Genomic DNA, 18,685 nt, shown 5'->3' with positions numbered 1-18,685 from the left:
GCTAGCTGGAACCCTGGAGAAGCACTGGCAGTGGGGGACCACAAGGTCAAGCCCAAGGTCCTCCCTGGGCCTACTGGGGCTAGGCCCTGAAGAGCCAGGGAGGTAGGGGCCCCTGGGTGGCTGCTCCCTGCCCCACCCACAGGGTGCTCCACCCACAGGGCACCCTGCCTGCTCAGCCACAGAAGCACATACTCACTTGAGCCTCTGTCCGGGGCCACGGCGCCCCCCTCAGACTCCTGGAGGTTCCAAGTGACGCGTTTCACCAAGGCACGGGACCGCAGCAGGGGGGCTTGCACTGCTGCTTCCTCAGGCCTGGCCACCTGGCACACCCTCCCACTCCCTGAGGGGCTGTCCTCCTCTACCGGTGCCACACCCAGGGCGCTGGGAGCCAGGACAGTGTTCTCTGCCAAGTCTGGCCTGAGTGGGCGCTGCTCTGGGGGTCCCTCTGCCGGGGGCAGGGGGTGCACAGCGTCTTCACTGTGGATCAGCGACACCTCCCTCTGGATGGCAGCCAGGGTGGGGTCTTGTGCCTGAGGGGCTGGGGGCCATGCAGGGTTGGGCAGGAAGCTTCGTTCTGGGGAGGAGTCGGTGCTTTCAGGGGAAGGAGGTGAGCTCATGTCATCAAGCTGGATGAAGATGGCTTCACTCGAGAAGTCCTCGAAGACGTGGCCCGCCTCCACAGAGGCCCCATAATCCAGGTCCTCAGGTGCACACTCAGCTGGCTCCTCCAGGACAGGGGGTGCCTGTGGGAGCACCTGGCCAGACACCACCACCTCTGCCACGATGCCTGCCTCTGCTGGGACTGGTGGAGCTACTGAGTGGTCTCCACCCTGCCTCAGCTCCTGCTGCAGAGCGGGCACCGGGGACGCCTCCTTGGCAGTCCCCTTCCTCTCCGGGGAGCGGGGCCGCTTCTCTCGGGAACGTGGCTGCCGGGGCTCTCGTGCCCTGTGCTCTGAGCTGGGCGACCGTGACCTCCACTTCCTTCTCTCTCGGGCCCGGCCTGTGCTCTCCTTGTTGGGCCGCTCTCGGCTCCTTTCCCGCTGGTGCTTGTGCCTCCGGGCCCTCTCCAGGCTGCTGGGTGGAGAGCAGTCCCTCCCGTGAGACCTGGACCCTGACTGTCGCCTCCTCTTTCTCCTGCTCCCATACCGCTCGCAGGAGGAACTGGCGGGGCTTCCTGAGCGTGACCGGGACCTCCTCCGGCCTCGTCCCCTGGAGTCTCTCCTCCGCTCCCTACTCCTGTCCTGGGCCTTCCTCCTCTTTGCTCTCTCCTGGCTGCTGGCACGGTCACTGGAAGACCTCCTGTGTTTGGCCTTGGCCTGGCGCCCCCTGGAGTGCTCCTCAACCAAGGGTGAAGCTGAGCGTGAGGTCCTGTCTCTGGAGCCAGAGTGGGTCCTGGAGCGTGTCCTCCGGTGCTCCTTGGTCCCCCTTTTCCTCTTGGCCTTCTTCCTGCTGCTGGAGGTGGAGCGGGAGCGGGATGGGGCCCGCAGCTCCACAATCCTGTGGGTGGCTGCCTGTGGCGCATCTGGGCTGGGGGAGGCCTCCGGCTCCAGGATAGTCACACAGGTTACCACCCGCTCCTCAGAGCCAAAGAAGGTGCCGTGGGCAGCACCATCTTCGTCATCCCAGGGGTCCTGGGGGGATGGTCTCTGTGCCCGGGTAGCAGGGCCCCGGCTTTCTGTAGGCTCCTCACCTAGCTCTTCTTGCTCCACATCAGAGGCCCCCTCAGCAGCACCCTCACCCCGGACCTTGAGCACACTGGACACAGGTGTACCAGGGGGCTCCGCCTCGGTCTCAAAGACACTTTCCACAGTATAGGAGGTGACACAGCGCACAGCCTGAAATGCCGGGGCCTTGGGACTGTTGATGGAGATGGTTCTTGTAATCTCCGATGGTAGGAGGCTGGGGCCAAGACTCTCAGGGCTGCTGCTGGGAGGGCTTGAGTCAGAAACCGTGGGGTCAAAGGGGTCATATATCTCACTCTTGAGCTGCTTCGTCTTCTTGATAGAGAATAGCGGGGAAGGGTTCTCCTTCCTCTGTACCTTGCTGTCCACAGGCCGGAAAGTGTTGCAGAAGCCAGGGCTGGACAGTCTGCTGCAATGTGCTGTGTTTCCAGGGATGTTGATCCTGAAGCTCTCAAAGGTGGACCCAAGACCCTTTCCTCTCGAGGGCCCCAGGGAGGCTAGGCTGCCATGAGAGCTGGGAGCTGGGGGCCGGGAGCTGCCTGTGTGTGAGCCAGGGTTCTGGGGGCCCCTGTTGCTGGGCTCGTTCTCTGCCCGGCCTTGCGCTGGCTGCCCAGGGCCCTCCCTGCCTGTTAGGCGACTGATGCAGGTGCTGGGGATCTCCACACTCTGTCCTTGGGGTGGGGCTGCGTCTTGCCTGCTGCCAGTGCCGTCCCTTTGGATCTTCGGTATCCTGGGCAGTTCGGAGATGGCGGTCCTCTGAGGAGGTGGTTTTGGGGTGTGACCTAGGGCTACACTTCCTGATGGAGAGTTGGAGCAACTGCTGGAGATCTTAGATGAGGCAGAACCGAGAGATAAGGACTGCTTGCTGGTGCCATTAAACCAGGGGCTGCCACTTTGTCGCAAGCTAGGCCCACTCCCATTTGACAGGTTCTGAGCCTGGCCTGATCCAGGAGCTGGGGAGGCACCCGGCCGTACAGGCACCCCTGCTGAACAAGCAGGGCTATGTGGGGCCGACCTGGCCTGGCTGCTCAGCCCTGAGCTCTGCGGCCTGTCTCCTGTGAGTCTGCTAGCCGGGATCCCCGAGGATGGTACTCCAGTCTGCAGGCTGTCCCTGGGCCTGGACCTTTCCTCACCTCCGGACACACCCACCGAGTTCCGCTGAAGAGAAATTGGAGCTAGGAACAAAAAGGCCAGACGCCAGTTGTGCCACCACTGATTTAAGAAGTGTGATGACTTGTACTATCATCAGAGCCGACGCTGGGCCACAGGAAGGGTAGCCCACGCAAGGCAGACCCCAATAGTGTGCTGCCTCCCTCCTTGCTGAACCAGAGGAGCACCAGGGGCAGGACTGCCACCCTCGTTTTGTGAACGTGAAACCGGCTGAAGTGTTCTTTCTCTTTTGCTCTGGGTGACACCACTGTGGGTCAGCACCACACTGGCCTGGCAGGCAGGAGGGTCTGTGAGCTGCTCTGCAAAGGCCACCGTTCCCTACACAGGTAGCGATGGAGCCTCGCACCCTCCCTCTGCTTATGTTTGGGCCTCTGGTACCTCGGTGCTCTCACCCCCAGCCAGAGCACAGCCCAAGGACAGGGCTTCCACTGCCATGGCTGCCGAGGAAGGGGCCTCTCACCTGCCCTCTTGGCACTGAGAGAGCCGTCCCGGTGGATGACCACGTCCGCGCTGCTCATCATCAGTAGGCTCTGGCCTGACAGGATGCTCCCCAGCAGGTCTGGGACAGGTGCCTCCTCCACGCTCTCCTCCTGGGTGGCAGGGAGCGGCCTCCTGTGGGCAGAGATGCACAGTGGGCCCTGTCATCTAACTGGCCTCCTCCCCACCAAATTTTTGTAGCTTTATTACAAAAATCACCTGACACTGCCAGGCAAAAGCTGGCAATTAAGTACCTCTGCCCGTTTTGTTGGTTTAAGTTTCTGATTTATTTTTACTTTTTTGGTCCTGGGGATAGGACTCGGGGAGCTCTACCACCAAGCTACATCAACAGTCCTTTCTGTTTTTTATTTTGAGTCTAAGTTTTTTTTATTTTGGGTCTAAGTTTCCCAGTTTGACCTTGAACTTGAATCCTCCTATCTCAGCCTCCTAAGTAGCTAGGATTACAGGTATGGCCACTGTGTCCAGTTTTTCTTAAAGGAGTCACAAAGAATAGATTTAGCCAGGTGGTAATCATGGACCAGCCCAGGGACAGCCTGCAGACTGGAGTACCACCCTCAGGGATCCCGGCTAGCAGATTCACAGGAGACGGTCCCTGCCTAAGGCCCCTTCCCTTCTAAGGCAAGTGGCCAAGCAGCCGTACCACTAGAGGCAAGGCTACAGCCAAGACTGGGGTCACCACCCTGTCCCTCCCAGAAGCCTCTACTGCCACACACCTGGAGAGCCCCACGGAGACGGGCCTGGCTACGGGCTGGTGAGACTGCAGAGCCGAGCGGGACAGGACCCTCCGCTTCGTACTCAGAGGAGAGGCAGGGTTTGCAGACAGCTCTTCACTGTTAGAGGAGGACACATGGCAAGGGAAGGGGAGCCTGTGCCCCAGGCTCAGCCCAGGCGCAGGAGACCCCTCCAAGTTCTGTCGCCTCACTGAACCCAAGGAGGGTTGGGGGCAGGGACTGCTACCCTCATTTTGTGAATGTGAAACCTGAGGCTTACCCATGCCCATGGCTCCCAGGGGGAAGGGGAGTGGGCACCCACACTGGTGGTCGCCCCGCACAGTCACCTGTCAAAGGGGTCCAGCTCATAGGGGTCCCCAAACAGCGACAAGGAAGCTGCTCCAATATCTGCCCGCATCAGCCCCAGGGAGGGGTCCACTGGCTTGTACACTGATGGCATACAGGTACCTCGGACAGGCCTACAGAGGCCCAGCGTCCGAGCAATTCGAGAACGAGCCGTGACTTCATTCTGAACCAAAGTAACGAAAAAGAATAAATGATCATTGACAATGCAACCTGAAGAGAGCAACAGGGAGAAGCACCTGTCAGCAGGACTCACCCCAGGCCGAGCAGACACCACCCAGAGCCATGGGCTGTGTCTGCACCAAGGTGAGCCTCGGAGGTTGACCTGAGCACACCTGACGTTCCAATGAAGGCATAAACTTAGCCGGCTACTGGGTGGCACTAGATTATCTCTATCATCTCTTTCCTTTTTTTGTGGTACCAGGAATGAAATCCAGGGGCACTGAACTACTGAGCCATATCCTCAGCCCTTTGGAGACAGGGTCTCACTAAGCTACACAGGGCCTTGCTAGGTTGATGAGGCTGGCCTTCAACTTGCACGATCCTCCTGCCTCAGCCTCCTGAGCCGTTGAGATTACAGGTGTTTGCCACTGCGCCCACTTGTCCCTAACATCTCAACAAGAGGGAAAAACCTCAACCAATGATTGAAACAGTTGTCTGTTGACAACCACGTGAGCAGCAGACGTGGACGCGAAACATCATTTCCATTGTACTTAACTTATTCATGAAATGCGTGAACCAAGACTCACACGTTCCTTCCTCTAGACACTAGACAGACAGGGGACAGAGCAGTCCCAGAAGAAGAAAGGAACTATAGAAATAGGCAGATGAGGGCTGGGGCTCAGAGGTAGCGCACTTGAGTAGATGTGTGAGGCACTGGGTTCAATGAATAAAATAAAGGTTCAACAGCATCTATCTATCTATCTATCTATCTATCTATCTATCTATCTATCTATATAAAGGGCTGGGGTTGTGGCTCAATTGGTAGAGTGCTCACCTAGCATGTGTGAGGCATTGTGTTCGATCCTGAGCACCACATAAAAATAAAATAAAGGTATTGTGGCCACAACTAAAAAAAAAACGCCAGCCGCAGTGGTACACACCTGTAATCCCAGCAGCTTGGGAGGCTGAGGCAGGAGGATCACAAGTTCAATTCCAGCCTCAGCAAAAAGTGAGATGCTAAGCAACTCAGTGAGACCCTGTCTCAAAATAAAATACAAAAATAGAGCTGTGGATGTGGCTTAGTGGTCGAGTGTCCCCGAGTTCAATCCCTGGCAAAAAATAGACAAATAAACATGTTCTGTCCACCTATAACAAAACTAAACTAAACTTAGGGGAAAAAACAGAAATAGGCAGAAGAAGAAGGTAAGCTCAGGGTGGATCAGGGTGGAGCCCAGGAGCCTTTGGAGCGCCCTGGGTGTAGGAGGGGGCGGCACTGACATTGCCAGGCCCCAGAGGTTGAGGGCAGCGTGAGCCCCGGGAGCCACAGAGCTGGGACCAGCATCCACCAGACACGCTCCCCTTTGTCACAGCTTCAGTGGCTCCTTACTCCAGATTCTGATCTCAGTGAATTACCAGACCAGATGTTCAAACTCCATTTAAAACTAAAATGTGCTTATATAAATGTTCACCACAGACACTGATCAGGACAACCATTTTGAGTATAAATTCCAGGGATGCGGCAGACACCTGGTGGAGGGCTGCAGTTCAGTGCTCTCTCCCAGATGTCAAAGTGGTGAACGCCTGCCTCACATTGAGTCTAAGGCTCCTGAGAAGGGCCTGCTGGACACAGGCTGCTCATACTCCAAAGAGGGGCTACTGATGCCAGCAAGGGTGTGTCCTTGCCCATCCTACTGGCTTCTGACTGTCCACCCACTGCCCTGGCAGCTGGCTAGCCCAGATGGTGATCTCTGCCCCAGGACAGGCTCCAGGGCTGTTGCACAGCCAGCCTGAGGGCCTAGAATGTCTCTGCACCTTCCAGCTGCATCAAGGCCCTGGCTGGTCTCAGGGAGCCACTGAGGAGCTAGGCCTCCTCCTGAGCCCCGCAGGGCAGCCCCAGCCGGCAGAATACCAGGACGCCACCTTCACCTGGGCCTTCGGGACTCTCCCTTTCCTCCTCTTCCCGTGACGCTGGCGCTTCTTAGATCTTGTGCTGGCGCCTTTACTTTTCGCAGAAGACCTGGACTGGGTTTTCCTTCTTCCCAGCACTTTCTTCCGTCTCCCTGGAAAGACAATGAGGAATACCTGTGCCCTGTGCCGGGTCCCTCCCCACAGGACTCTGCATGCTGGCTGGGACTGATTCTCTTTCCCTTCTTTCTTCACAGTGCTGGCAAATGAACTTGACTCACGCATTAGGCAAGCGCTCTACCACTGAGCTACACCCCAGCCCTGGCTTGGACTTTTAAAACGCCGAAATAAGCCATAAACATTTAAAGAATAATGTATCTCTAAGGGGAGAGGGAGGGAAGGGGGAGCAACAGGAAGGGCCTCAACTTCCCTGAGTAATCTAGATCTGACTTTTAGACTCCTTCAATATTTTATGTGATTATGAAACGAGAATGGATTAGAAGAAACAGACACTGATAACCAAGAGTCAAGGCAACAATGACCCCACCGTGGCCACTCGTGACGTGGTCACTGACAGCTCTAGACTGGAGAACAGTGAGTACACTGCACCCTCTGCGACAAAAACAATGCCAAGGACCCCCTCCTCTCCACTGCCATGGACTCTTGTTCCAAGGCCCCTCCAAGACTCAGAAGGGGAGGGAAGCCAGTCCAACATGCTTGTTGGCCCAGTCTGCCAAGGCCAGAAACCCTAACTGACCTGCTCTGGAGGACCGCAGACCTGGTGAAGGAAGAAGAAACATCAGCCTAGGGCAGGCTGCGGATGGTGCAGGAAGGCACGTCTTCCCCAGGGCCTCTAGCTAGTAACCAAACGAGGAGTGTGGATGCACCCACCTGCAGCTTCCCTTCCACGGCCTCAGTTACATGCAGTCAACCACAGTCTGAGCAGATCACATGGAAAATTCCAGAAAAAGTGCACCTAAGTTTTAAACTGGCATCGTTTTGGGTAGCATGGTGAAATCCTGAGCCATCCCACTCCACCTGGCCACGACTGGGTACCTGGCAGCTGCTCTAGCAATCAGATCCACAACACCCGTGCCAGAGGGACCCTTGCGAAGGAGCCCATTGGGCAGCACAGGGGAGCAGGCACAGTGCAGGAGATATTGTGAGAGAGACTACATCCACGTGACTTTCATTATCGAGTACTAACTGCCATGCTTTATTTCTGAGTTACAACTGCCATCTCTTACTGCATCCAACCTTTAAGTTCAACTTTATCATATGGTCTGGATTGTGGCTCAGTGGAACAGCACTTGCCTAGCATGTGTGAAGCACTGGGTTTGATCCTCAGCATGTGGGGAGGGAGGGAGGGAGGGACGAAGGAAGGAGGGAAGGAGGGAGGGAGGGAGGGAAGAAAGAAGGAGGGAGGGAGGGAAGAAAGAAGGAGGGAGGGAGGGAAGGAAAGAAGGTTGGTTTTGTGTCCATACACAACTAAAAAACTTTTTTTAAACTAGGAAAAAAAAAAAGTTATCATAGGTGATGCATGCAGAGAAAAGGCACGGTATGTCCAGAGTTTGGTGCTATTAATGGGGTGTTTTAGAACAGGTCCCCTGAAATGATGGAATGGTGCTGCCTAGTAATTTGAGACAATGCAGCTTTCTGACAGAGTGTACCCTACCCCAGGGCACCCTCACAAATGAAATCTAGCCACAAGAACTCACACAGCTGGTCAGGCCTCTAAGCTCCAACCAGAATCTTCAAGCAGGCTGAAGGACAGGACACCAGAGACGATGGGCACACCCTATGGGACAGAAGGCCTGGTCCCCACAGGTGGAAAACACAGGACAAACACACACAGCCACTGGGCCCAGCACCAATCTGATGCAAATGCACACTTGCTTTTTGAAATAAGACCATGCTAAATTGTCCAGGCTGGCCTCAAACTTGACAGTCTCCTGCTTCAGCCTTCTAACAGCTGTGATTACAAGCATAAGCTATCTTGTCCTAACTAAAATTTATAAAAAATTTAATCACATGGGGCTGGGGTTGTGGCTAAGTGGTAGAGTGCTTGCCCAGCATGCACAAGGCACTAGGTCTGATCCTCAGCACCACATAAATGTAAAATAAAGACACTGTGTCCACCTAAAACTAAAAAAAAAAAAAAAATATATATTAAAAAAAAATTAATCACATTCATGACACATTAGAACTTTCAACTCTGGTTACCTCATGGTATTAGAGTTGGTGCTCATTTTCTCAGATTTAACACTGGAACTGTAGTTGTTTTTAAAAGGACTCCCTCTTTGGGGCTGGGATTGTGGCTCAGTGGTAGAGCACTTGCCCAGGACAGGTGAGGCTCTGGGTTCGAACCTCATCACCACATAAAAATAACAAATAAATAAAGGTTAAAAAAAAAAAAGGGCTCCCTCTTTTAGGAATATACTCCAAGATATTTATAGACAAAATGATGATACTATGAAGGATCTACTTCACATAAATGAGAAGGCAGGAGTGGATGGAATGGAGATGAAGCAAAACTGGCTGTGAGCAGACACAGCCCGACGGATGGTGGAGTGGGGCTTACTACTGCCTCTTCCCATTCATGTGACAGAGGCTTATAGGAGGCACAACAGCAAACTAAGCAAAAGAATACCAACACCGGGGCTGGGGATGTGGCTCAAGCGGTAGAGAGCTTGCCTGGCATGCGCAGGGTGCTGGGTTCGATCCTCAGCACCACGTAAAAATAAATAAATAAACAAAGATGTTGTGTCCACTGAAAACTAAAACAAACAAACAAACAAAGAAATATTAAAAAAAATTCTCTCTCAAAAAAAAGAATACCAACACCCACACAGGCACAGCAGGACACATCATGCAAAGGCACCCAGACAACTCTGCCAGGCTGTCCCTCCTTGATGTCCTTGGTGGGCAAGTCGGCACAAGAGCAACAAGGCCACCCTTGCACTTCTAACCAGAGTGAGGGCAGCAGGCCAGTGCTGCCACCCTAAGCCCAGCCGTGTGTAATGGGAAGACACAGGATGAGACATGGGAAAAGGGAACACGGGTGTGCAACATGTCCTGCCTCACTGGTTTGCACAGCCTGGAGCATGGCTAGGTGCACAGCTCGGCTCTGGTGTCCGCGGGCACTCACCACTGTAGGAAGGAGCCTTGGGGGAGCCCTGGCTAGTCATGCGTGCCCAGGCAGAGTGCACTGGGAGACGCCAGCCTGCGTGTCCATGGACACAGTAAAGCGACACCCCCACCACACTGCAGGTGGAGCACCTGGGATGCTCCCATTCTACTCAGGCGAGTGTGAAACAGTGAGAACTGGAAACAGGTTCTGCAGTTCCAACCTCTCTGCAGACAGGAAACTTCTGCTCACAGAAGGACCTGTGAGTGCATTTGCCACAGCTACTTCACTCTTCTTTTTCTTTCTGGTACTAGGATTGTCCTGGGCACTCTACCACTGAGCCACATTCCAGCCCTTTTTGAGATAGGCTCCCACCAAGTTGCCCAGGCCGGCCTTGAATTTGCAAGCTCCCTGCCTCAGCCTCCTGAGTGGCTAGGATGACAGGAGTGGCCACTATGCCCACGTATACTTGACTGAGTAAATTAAGTTGCAGAGGGAGGAAACAGAGGTAACCACATCCCTGGGCTCCGGGGAAGAACTGCTGGTGGGAGGCGTGCCTATTCTGCCAGGCTCACCTGTCTTCCTCTTCCGTCTCACGGGGCCTCGAGGCGTCAGGGGGCGCTGGTACACTGCTGTGCTCAGGCCAGTTGCAACAGCCTCGATGGTCTCATCCAGCAGAGCAGACATGAGGTACCTTGGCACATGCTATTGCAAGATTCAGCACTGGTTAGTGGGCGTGTGCACTGAAGACCACCTTTCTGAGGCAGGGATAGTGCCACTACAGACCCTGCACAGAGCCCTGAACACAGCCCACTAGAGGCAGCAAGAGAAGTTGGGATATCCTCAGGCTGCAGCGCCACCCTCCCCCCCACAGCCCAGGCCCCACAGCCATGAGGACAGTGATCCCTTGCAGGGCTTCTGGGAAGCAAGCTTTGGGCCAGGACAGACTGGGAACGTTAGGCAAGTACCAAGGAACAAATGAAATTCCAAACAAGGAGAAGGAAGGGGACAGGTGGGAGCAAAGAGCAGAGCCCCAGGTGAGCCCTGGTGGAGCAAGGCACCAGGCAGGTGTGCAGGCAAAGAGCCTGCAGGGGCCAGGAGGGGCAAGTGAATGAGAGAGAAGAGATTCAAGAGGTGAGAAGGACAGCACCCAAGATGCAGTGGACACCAGAAGGAGCAAAGAGCCAGAGGGATGGACTGTGTGGGCTGCAGATGGGAATAGGTCACAGCTTTTCCAACACATCTGGAATTCAGGACACGCCTACCCACCCCAAGAGTAGAGGCACATCTAATCAGAGAGTGTGACACTGAGCACTGAGAGCTGTGTGTGCCAGAAAGCACACTCAGCTCCCTCAACAGGGCCCTGGGGTGTGGGAAAGAGTCTCCTGAGGTCAGGTGGATTGCTTGACTGCTCATCATCAGGGTAACCCCCAAGTCCTGATCCACTTCTGAGACCACAGCACACTGGCCTGCTGGGCTGACTGCATGCAGACCTGGGGCATGGGGCATCTGTCTAGACTAGCACTGCCAACATGTCCACTTTGCATTTACGTACACCACTGGGGCCACTCTAGGCAAGACAACCTGGCATCAGCACACCCACCTGGACCCTCCTGGCTGTGGAGATCCGGTTCCGGTTCACGGTTGCCCTCACTCTCTCACTCTGACGTGTCCTAGCGATGGCCCGGGTCCGGCCTGCGTTAGGCCGCAGCCTGCTGGTGGTGGGCACCACATCGGCCAAGAGCTGGGAGACCTCCTCCTCACTCACAGGACCGGCATCTCGGAAGAAGAGAACCCTGGGCTGCTGGGCCAGAGGCACTGTACATCACAGGCCCACCCAGGGGGCTACCCTGCCAAGGCAGGCCAAGGCACAGGACAAGGGCTCCTCCTAGGCTGGATCCTCCCAACCTCCAAATCACCAAGCCCACCCCCCTCCCCCGGCAGATATACCACAATCCTCCAGGTCCTACCCAAGAAGGTATCAAGAAAGCCATTATCTCTGACAGAAGCCCTGGGGTGCTTCCCACCCATGAAACCAACTCAACCCTGTGGCTCTTCTCTAGGACTGTGGGCCCCATGGAGAAGGACCCAAGAGTTCCGTGGGACAGGGACAGCGCGTTACCAGCGGCAGAAGCAGTGGAGGGCACTGCACACTCTGGACAGAACCACTCGTCCACGGGCACCTCCCGCAGAGGGGGCTCTAAACACTCCATGTGGTACCTGTAGGACAAGAGGGTACAGGGGCTGTCAGCCTTGGTCCCTGAGCCCCACAAGCAAGTAAGCTGAGAAGACAGTATCTACATGTGAGCCACCTGCAGTGCACTCTGGTGTGGACAGAGCTGTGTCCCCATGGGACAGGAGGGATATCTATTTTGGTTGATGCCCACAGTTCCCTTCCCAAGGCAAGTCACAGAAACCAACCTTCTCTGCTGTTCTCTGACAATAGATGACCCACTTCAGAGGGGACCTGCCCATGCAGGCAGGGGACCCTGAGGAATCCCACAGGGGCCTTACTGTCAGCCCCTCACTCAATCATTATGTCAAGACGGGTATCCATGCTTCAATTACACCTACACAGTGAAGTCTCCCTAAAGACCCAAACGAACAGGGTTCCGAGAACTTCTGACAGCTGAGCAGTGAGGTTCCTGCAGGGGTGCTGGCAGAGGACAAGGAAGCCACATCTGTCCCACACCTCACCCTGCAGCAAGCTGTGTGCATGCTCTGTAATGCAACGGTAAACTGCCCTTCTCAGCTCTGCAAGCTACAGGAGCTGCTCAACTGCACACATCATGTACCTGAGAGAACTGAGTACAGAAGGTGGGTCAGCACATGGAAGACAGCCTGGGCTGGGACCAGCACATAAAGCAGGGGCAGTCTGGGGGCTCAGCCCCTGCTGTGTCTCTGATGCCACCTCCTGTGCCAGACCTGAACTGAACACTCGGCGCTAACTGCAGCACTGACTGTTTGATGTTGGGCAAACCGCCACGTCCGGAGTGGGAAGTCGCTATGAGAGTTTCACAGGGAAAACCAGAGTCTGAGTCTACGTTTATTAGTTGAAGCCCTAACCCTGCTGTGCTGTCTGGAGACAGGGTCTTTAAGGAGGTCTTTGCTAAGCAGAGACTCAAAGATGGGGCTCTAATCCGAGATGACTGGGTCCTCGCAAGGATGGAAGGCCAAGCGAAAAGACTGAGAGGAGGAGGGGCCCCACCAGAACCTCCAAGGACCTGACGGCCGGTGGCTCTTGCCGGGACCCCACACAAGACAGATGTGAGGCAGACCTGCAGGAAGCCAGCCAGCCCCTCTGGGAACACAGCACTCTGAGACACACTAATGCCAGGACTGAATGCTGGGAAGAACCCTGGGTAGATTCTTAAAATCTTCCCTACATGTTCTCTGGGGAAAAAGTCAAGAACCGTTCACAACTTCTTTCAAAGGCTCTGAGAACGGGGCTGGGGTTGTGGCTTAGTGGTAGAGCGCTTGCCTAGCACATGTGAGGCACTGGGGTTTGAGTCTCAGCAACACATAAATAAATAAAATAAAGATATATTTTTTAAAAAAAGGGACTCCAAGGACTCAGTAGGTTCAACTGGTGCCCCCCTGCTGAGCTCCAGCTGCCTTCAGAGATGCTGCTGCTCCATCCCAGCAACCCCAGCAAGTGGAAGTCACTTCTGCAAGCAACAGATGCCAACCCATGGCCAGGCCAAGCCTGCATTACTACAACTAACTCCAGAGAGGAGGACATGAACTGCAGGTTCAAATTTGGACATAGACCAGGAGGTGGCTGCAAGGTCCACCCAGTTACAGTGCAGCGACCTGCAGCTCAGCCCATACCAGGAGCTCTAGGCTCTTGTGAGTGCAAAGGGCTGGCAGATATGGCTACCAAGAGTGGACAAACTACTGACAGTGGGTAAGGGACGGGTGTGGTGATAAGTGGCCCAGCAAGCTTGTCTCCCTGTGAACCTATAAACTCGGTTGTGATTTTTTTTTTTTTTAATTCAGAGATAATCTGCAACTTGATGAATAAAATAAAAGGAACATTTGGGGGCTGGGAGTGTAGCTCAGTGGTAGAGCACTTGCTTAGGACGAGTGACGCACTTGGTTCAATCCTTACACCACATAAAAATAAATAAATAAAACAAAGGTACTGTGATCATCTACAACTAAAATACAAAAATTTAAAAAGAGGGCTGGGGATGTGGCTCAAGTGGTGGCGCGCTCGCCTGGCATGCGTGCGGCCCGGGTTCGATCCTCAGCACCACATACCAACAAAGATGTTGTGTCCGCTGAGAACTAAAATAAATAAATAAATTCTCTCTCTCTCTCTCTCCCTCCCTCCCTCTCCTCTCTCTTTAAAAAAAAAAAAATTTAAAAAGAAAAAGGTACATTTATAGATAGCCTTGATTCCTTTTCAAAATGAATAATTAACTTTTGACTTGTAAGTTAAGACTTAACTGTAAAATTTAGCACACAGCAAATGTTAACAGTATGTGGATGCACAGAAGTACAGAACCATGTAATTATTAGTCTTCATTTTTTAAATCCATCAAATTTTTATATACTTGAATTGTTTTATCTGCTAAATAATCCAATGACATAAACCAATATATTGGATTTATAAATGTAATGTATGTTTACAAGGAAAAACTGTAATGATGTTGTAAAATCCCCAGGAATCACTGTTAAAAGTTCCAGAATCAAAACCAAATACTGATTTAAAGAATGAGGGGGCTAGGTTAGTGGCTCAGTGGTACAGCATTTGCCCAGCATATGTGAGGCACTGGTTCAATTCTTAGCATCACATTATTATAAATAAAGTTCCATCAACAAGTAATAAAATATTAAAAAAAAAAAAAAGAACTGTAAGCTTGCTGAGCACAGTGGCACATGCCCATAATTCTAGCAGTTGGGAGTCTGAGGCAGGAGGATTGCAAGTTTGAGGACAGCCTAGACAACTAAGTTGTTATTCAAAAATAACAAAAATAAATATATATAAAAGGGTTGGGGGTGTGGCTCAGTGACAGAACACTCGTCTAAATGTGTGAGGCACTGGGTTCCATACCCAGCACCAATTTAAAAGATTAAAAAACAAAACAGGCTTGTGGTCAAACTCCTCAGCACCTTTCCAGCAGGCACAGGGGCTCTCACCCTGCAGCTAGGGCTAGGCCTGGCCAGGCCCCTCCTCCACGTGCTGGAGCAGCAATGGCAGGGCTTGTGCACGGAGGTCTGAGTGCTGAGTGCTGAGGTATCTATCTCCATGCAGCCCCATTTCTTGAGCTTTCGGCTGATGCTCACAGTGGCCAGTGATCAAGTCACGACAGTGTGTCCAGGGTGGTGCACTAACAGTTTTGAGGACATCTGACCTGGCTGTACCCCAACCCTCCAGACTTACATCAATAGAACAGCACATGACAGAGCTGGTGGCAGTGGTACACACCTGTGGTCCCAGCTACATGGGAGGCTGAAGTGGGAGGCTGCCCAGGCCAGCCTCGGCAACACAGTGAGACTCAGTTTACTTTCAAAACACAAAAACCATAAAACAAAACCAAAACCACAACCAGCACATACTACCCTCAGTACCACTCTCAGCAGCAAACACCTTTAGGAATCCTGAAGAGTAAATGATCAATAGGGTCAAGGCCTTCAGTGAACTGTGGGGAAATGTGGATTTAGGCTGAGTCTCTAAGGAAGGAGGGAGACAGCACAGTGCAGGTTTGAGAGCTGAGGTACAACCATGCCCAGTTCCCTGCATGGCACTGAGCTCCCACAGGCCATGACAAGGACACAGGTAACTCAGGTATCTCAGGAAGAGCAACAGGGGCTCGTGAACAAATGCAGGTATGAGTGGAGGGGCGGGGGGAGCAGCTGAGTCAGGCAAGTCAAGGCTACAGCTAGGTGACTATGACCATTAGCCACAGGCCCACCCCAATCCTCCAGTCTGAGGACATTACAGGTCCACCAGTTCCTCAGCTCTTTCCACATCTTGAGATACATGCCCAAGAACAAGTTACCCACAATCCCTTCACCACAATTTTATAGTACAAAAACTCTTTAAAAATCAATAGGCAAAGCCCTGGTAGGAGATCTAAACCCAAGAGATTAAATAGCGGGGGACACCAGTAGATTCCTGCAGGAAGGGCCATGTGAATGCACAGCAGAAGTCCCTGGCTCTGCTGCAGGGATAGGGTGCACAGGGGAATCAGAAACACATCCAGGGACAAGGCAGGCAGTGGTCACCCTGCTGCAGCTGGCCACAGCCTCCTTCCCATGTTCTTCCCGCTCTCTTTTCTGTCTTGGTGTGTTCTGTGGCCTCAGCATGTTTTCAGGAAAGTGGACGTGCAGACAGCAGGAGTGGGGAGAGCCTGCAGTGCCTGCTGTCTGCTGGACTTGGTGCTCCTGCTGAGGGCAGGCAAGCTCAGCGCTTGAGGCAGGAGCTGTGGTGCCCCTCATCCCGCAGTCTGCAGCAGGCACATGAGACCCACCACCCTTACCCAGCATCACAGCCATCGCAGAGCAGGAGCCGGTCCTCACGGTCGCTTCTGCCACACACCTCACAGAAGGTCGGGTCCTCCTCTTCCTCATGGGCTCTGGTGCTCTCCACTGGAATCTGAAGAGAGAACTGCCGGTAGCAATGGTGGAGACCCAGAATCTAGGTCAGCTTGTGGGATGATGTGCAGCTAACCCAGAGTGGCTCTACCGACCTCAGATCTATCTGGGCCCACAGGCCTGAAGTCCTGAATTAACACAGTGATCTCCACATTTTCTAAAGGCCAATAATTGTAAGGAAAAGTGGCTCAACAGAAGGAAAGCACAACACATGGGGAGGGACCTGCAGTCCAGAGTGGGCAGGCAGGACACTGCTAGAGGGAGTACCTCGAGGCTCACGTATGCTTCAGGAGACTGAAGACATGAAGAGCAGAGGGCAGCTTTAAAGCAGCATGCCTCGACAGCAGAACTGGGCAGGATGAGGCTCAGTGGCAGAGTGCACACCAAGCACACATGAGGCCCTGGTTCCACCCCAGCACCACACACACAGCTCAGAAACCACTAATAAGTAAGCAGACGCAGAAACATGCCTGCCAGAACACGACACCTTGGTGCACAGGCTCCCTTGGTGCACGGAGGCCGCCATGCGGTGAGAGCACACACCTGACTCCACCCTCTGGACACCAAGGTCTTAAGACACTCAGGTGTCTGTGAACATGCTTTCTCCAATGGGATGCTTGTGTCAGGATAAAGGAGTCAAGGACACCCACCAACCCTGCACCTGGCCTGCACAGCTAGAACTGGTCCCAGACCTCTCTCCAACAAGAGGCCCACATGCCACTGGCGCCTCCTTTAGGTAGGAGAAATGGCCTACATAACACATGTGCGAGCTGACACTGCAGAGACCTCAAGCCACCCTCAAAAAGGGTTACATGATGGCCTGGGATACTGAGCCAGCAAAACATAGCAGCCACTTGCAGCCCAAACCCAAGAGGCCAGTGCAGGCACAATGCCATCTGTCCCAAAGAAATGTGCATCCAAGAGAGCCAGACTTCTACATCTGTGGTTTCTTGGACTTTGTATGTAAAAGAGTAGGTGTGTAGCTGCGAACACATGCCAGGGCTATCTAGGGTTCAAAGGCTCTGGGAAATCCCCACAGGCCTTTCAACACTGCTCATCACCGAGAGAAGAATGCTCAGGGTCAGGGCACTTGCCTAGCATGCAGGAGGCCCTGGGTTCTATCTCCAGCACCACACACACCACAGAAGAGCAGATAAGCAGAGGCAAGTACAGGGGAACAGAGGCAAAGACTGCCTCCTTCCAGTCTCAACAGTAAGTAATTAGCTCAATACTCTCTGAAATCTGGCCCCTCTCCCCTCAGCAACCTCCTCTCTCCTGCAGCTGCTGAAGCCCTGTGATGAGGAGGGTGCAGAATACAGATCCAGGAACCACAACATCCCAGTCACTGCCACACCCACAGCCTGAAGTTCAGACAGGCTTCAGCTCTGGGTTTGTGCTTGTGGCTGCAAAGGGCACTTCAGTGCATTTCAGAAAAGCATATAGCCAGCACCTCCTCACTTGAGGAAAGCAAATCACCTTTTAAAAGCATCCTCCTTCCCACAAGACAGGCACACAAGTAGGAAACAGCCAACATCTACACTTACCTTCTTTAAGATTTTACCACCAAACTGAGCTCGAATACAAATACATTTAAATATTGTTCGATCAACTGGACAGGAGTTGGCATTCTGTAAGAAATAAAAACTGCATCAGAATCCTGCAGAATCACCTTCACTGTCAGTACTGTCTTGGAAATTCATTTTGAAGTCAAGTTCTTTTTACACCAAAATTGTTCAACTGAACACCTCCATGTGCCAGGCCCTGTGCTGAGATGAAGGACACTGCACAGAGATTCTCCTGCCTGTGGAGCTGCCACCCAGGAGGGAGAAGAAAGCCGTGTGCCTGTCCCAGTTGAGATGCCAGTGGCAAGGACTAAGAGCGCAGGTGGGCGGGAAGGAGCAGAATGGGCGGCACTTTAGGGGCTTCCCCTGCCAGAGTCCCAAGACTGCTGCAGGCTTCCCAGAGTTTCTTTAGCATTTGTTTTCCTAGTGTGGATCCTAATCAGACACATGTTGCACCTGTTTTCTCCTTGCCTTGCCCAGTGTCTTAAGAATCCTCTACTGAGGCATCCTGTAGCAGTACAACATGCTCATTTGGGCTGTACATTTTGGTGAGTTTTGACAAATGTGTATTTCCCAGAACTACCATCCCAGGTCTGCCATCTCACCCACCCTGCATCCTGTTCCTACAGACAGTGCAGGAGAGCCTTCCCTGGTGTGTGTGTGTGTATGTTTTGGTACCAGGGATTGAACCCAGGGACGCTTAACCACTGAGCCCCAGCCCCAGCCCTTTTTTTTATTTAGAGACATGATCTGAGTTACTTGGCACCTTGCTTTTTTTGTGGGGAGCTGCTCTGAATGATCACACCTTCCAGTCCTGATGCCCCAGGCTCTGATCAACCACTGCATTCGTTGTGGCTTGGGCAGGGACCCGCTCGAACAGCAAGGCCAGTCTTCTGAGTAGGC

General features: G+C 53.4%; 1 protein-coding gene across 3 annotated transcripts in view; it reads right to left on the bottom strand.

The window, feature by feature from the left end:
• Nucleotides 1-18,685, bottom strand: part of Phrf1 (PHD and ring finger domains 1) — a 30,237-nt gene that overhangs the window by 1,714 nt on the left and 9,838 nt on the right. The window contains exons 5-14 of one of the 3 annotated variants that reach the window (XM_026379334.2): nt 17,765-17,848; nt 16,106-16,221; nt 11,740-11,837; nt 11,221-11,396; nt 10,193-10,322; nt 6,506-6,645; nt 4,408-4,589; nt 4,064-4,180; nt 3,313-3,464; nt 197-2,857 (exon numbers count right to left, since the gene is read on the bottom strand). In XM_026379334.2, coding sequence (XP_026235119.2) covers nt 197-2,857; nt 3,313-3,464; nt 4,064-4,180; nt 4,408-4,589; nt 6,506-6,645; nt 10,193-10,322; nt 11,221-11,396; nt 11,740-11,837; nt 16,106-16,221; nt 17,765-17,848 — 3,856 coding nt within the window. The remainder of the gene's footprint in view (nt 1-196; nt 2,858-3,312; nt 3,465-4,063; nt 4,181-4,407; nt 4,590-6,505; nt 6,646-10,192; nt 10,323-11,220; nt 11,397-11,739; nt 11,838-16,105; nt 16,222-17,764; nt 17,849-18,685) is intronic. The other 2 variants (XM_026379335.2, XM_077797820.1) reach the window with 2 other exon arrangements.

This window comes from Urocitellus parryii, chromosome 4 (genome assembly GCF_045843805.1).
Source record: "Urocitellus parryii isolate mUroPar1 chromosome 4, mUroPar1.hap1, whole genome shotgun sequence".
In the NCBI taxonomy this organism is placed as follows: domain Eukaryota; kingdom Metazoa; phylum Chordata; class Mammalia; order Rodentia; family Sciuridae; genus Urocitellus; species Urocitellus parryii.
Note: the sequence above shows the minus strand (reverse complement) of the source record. Positions and strands in the feature narration are given on the sequence as shown.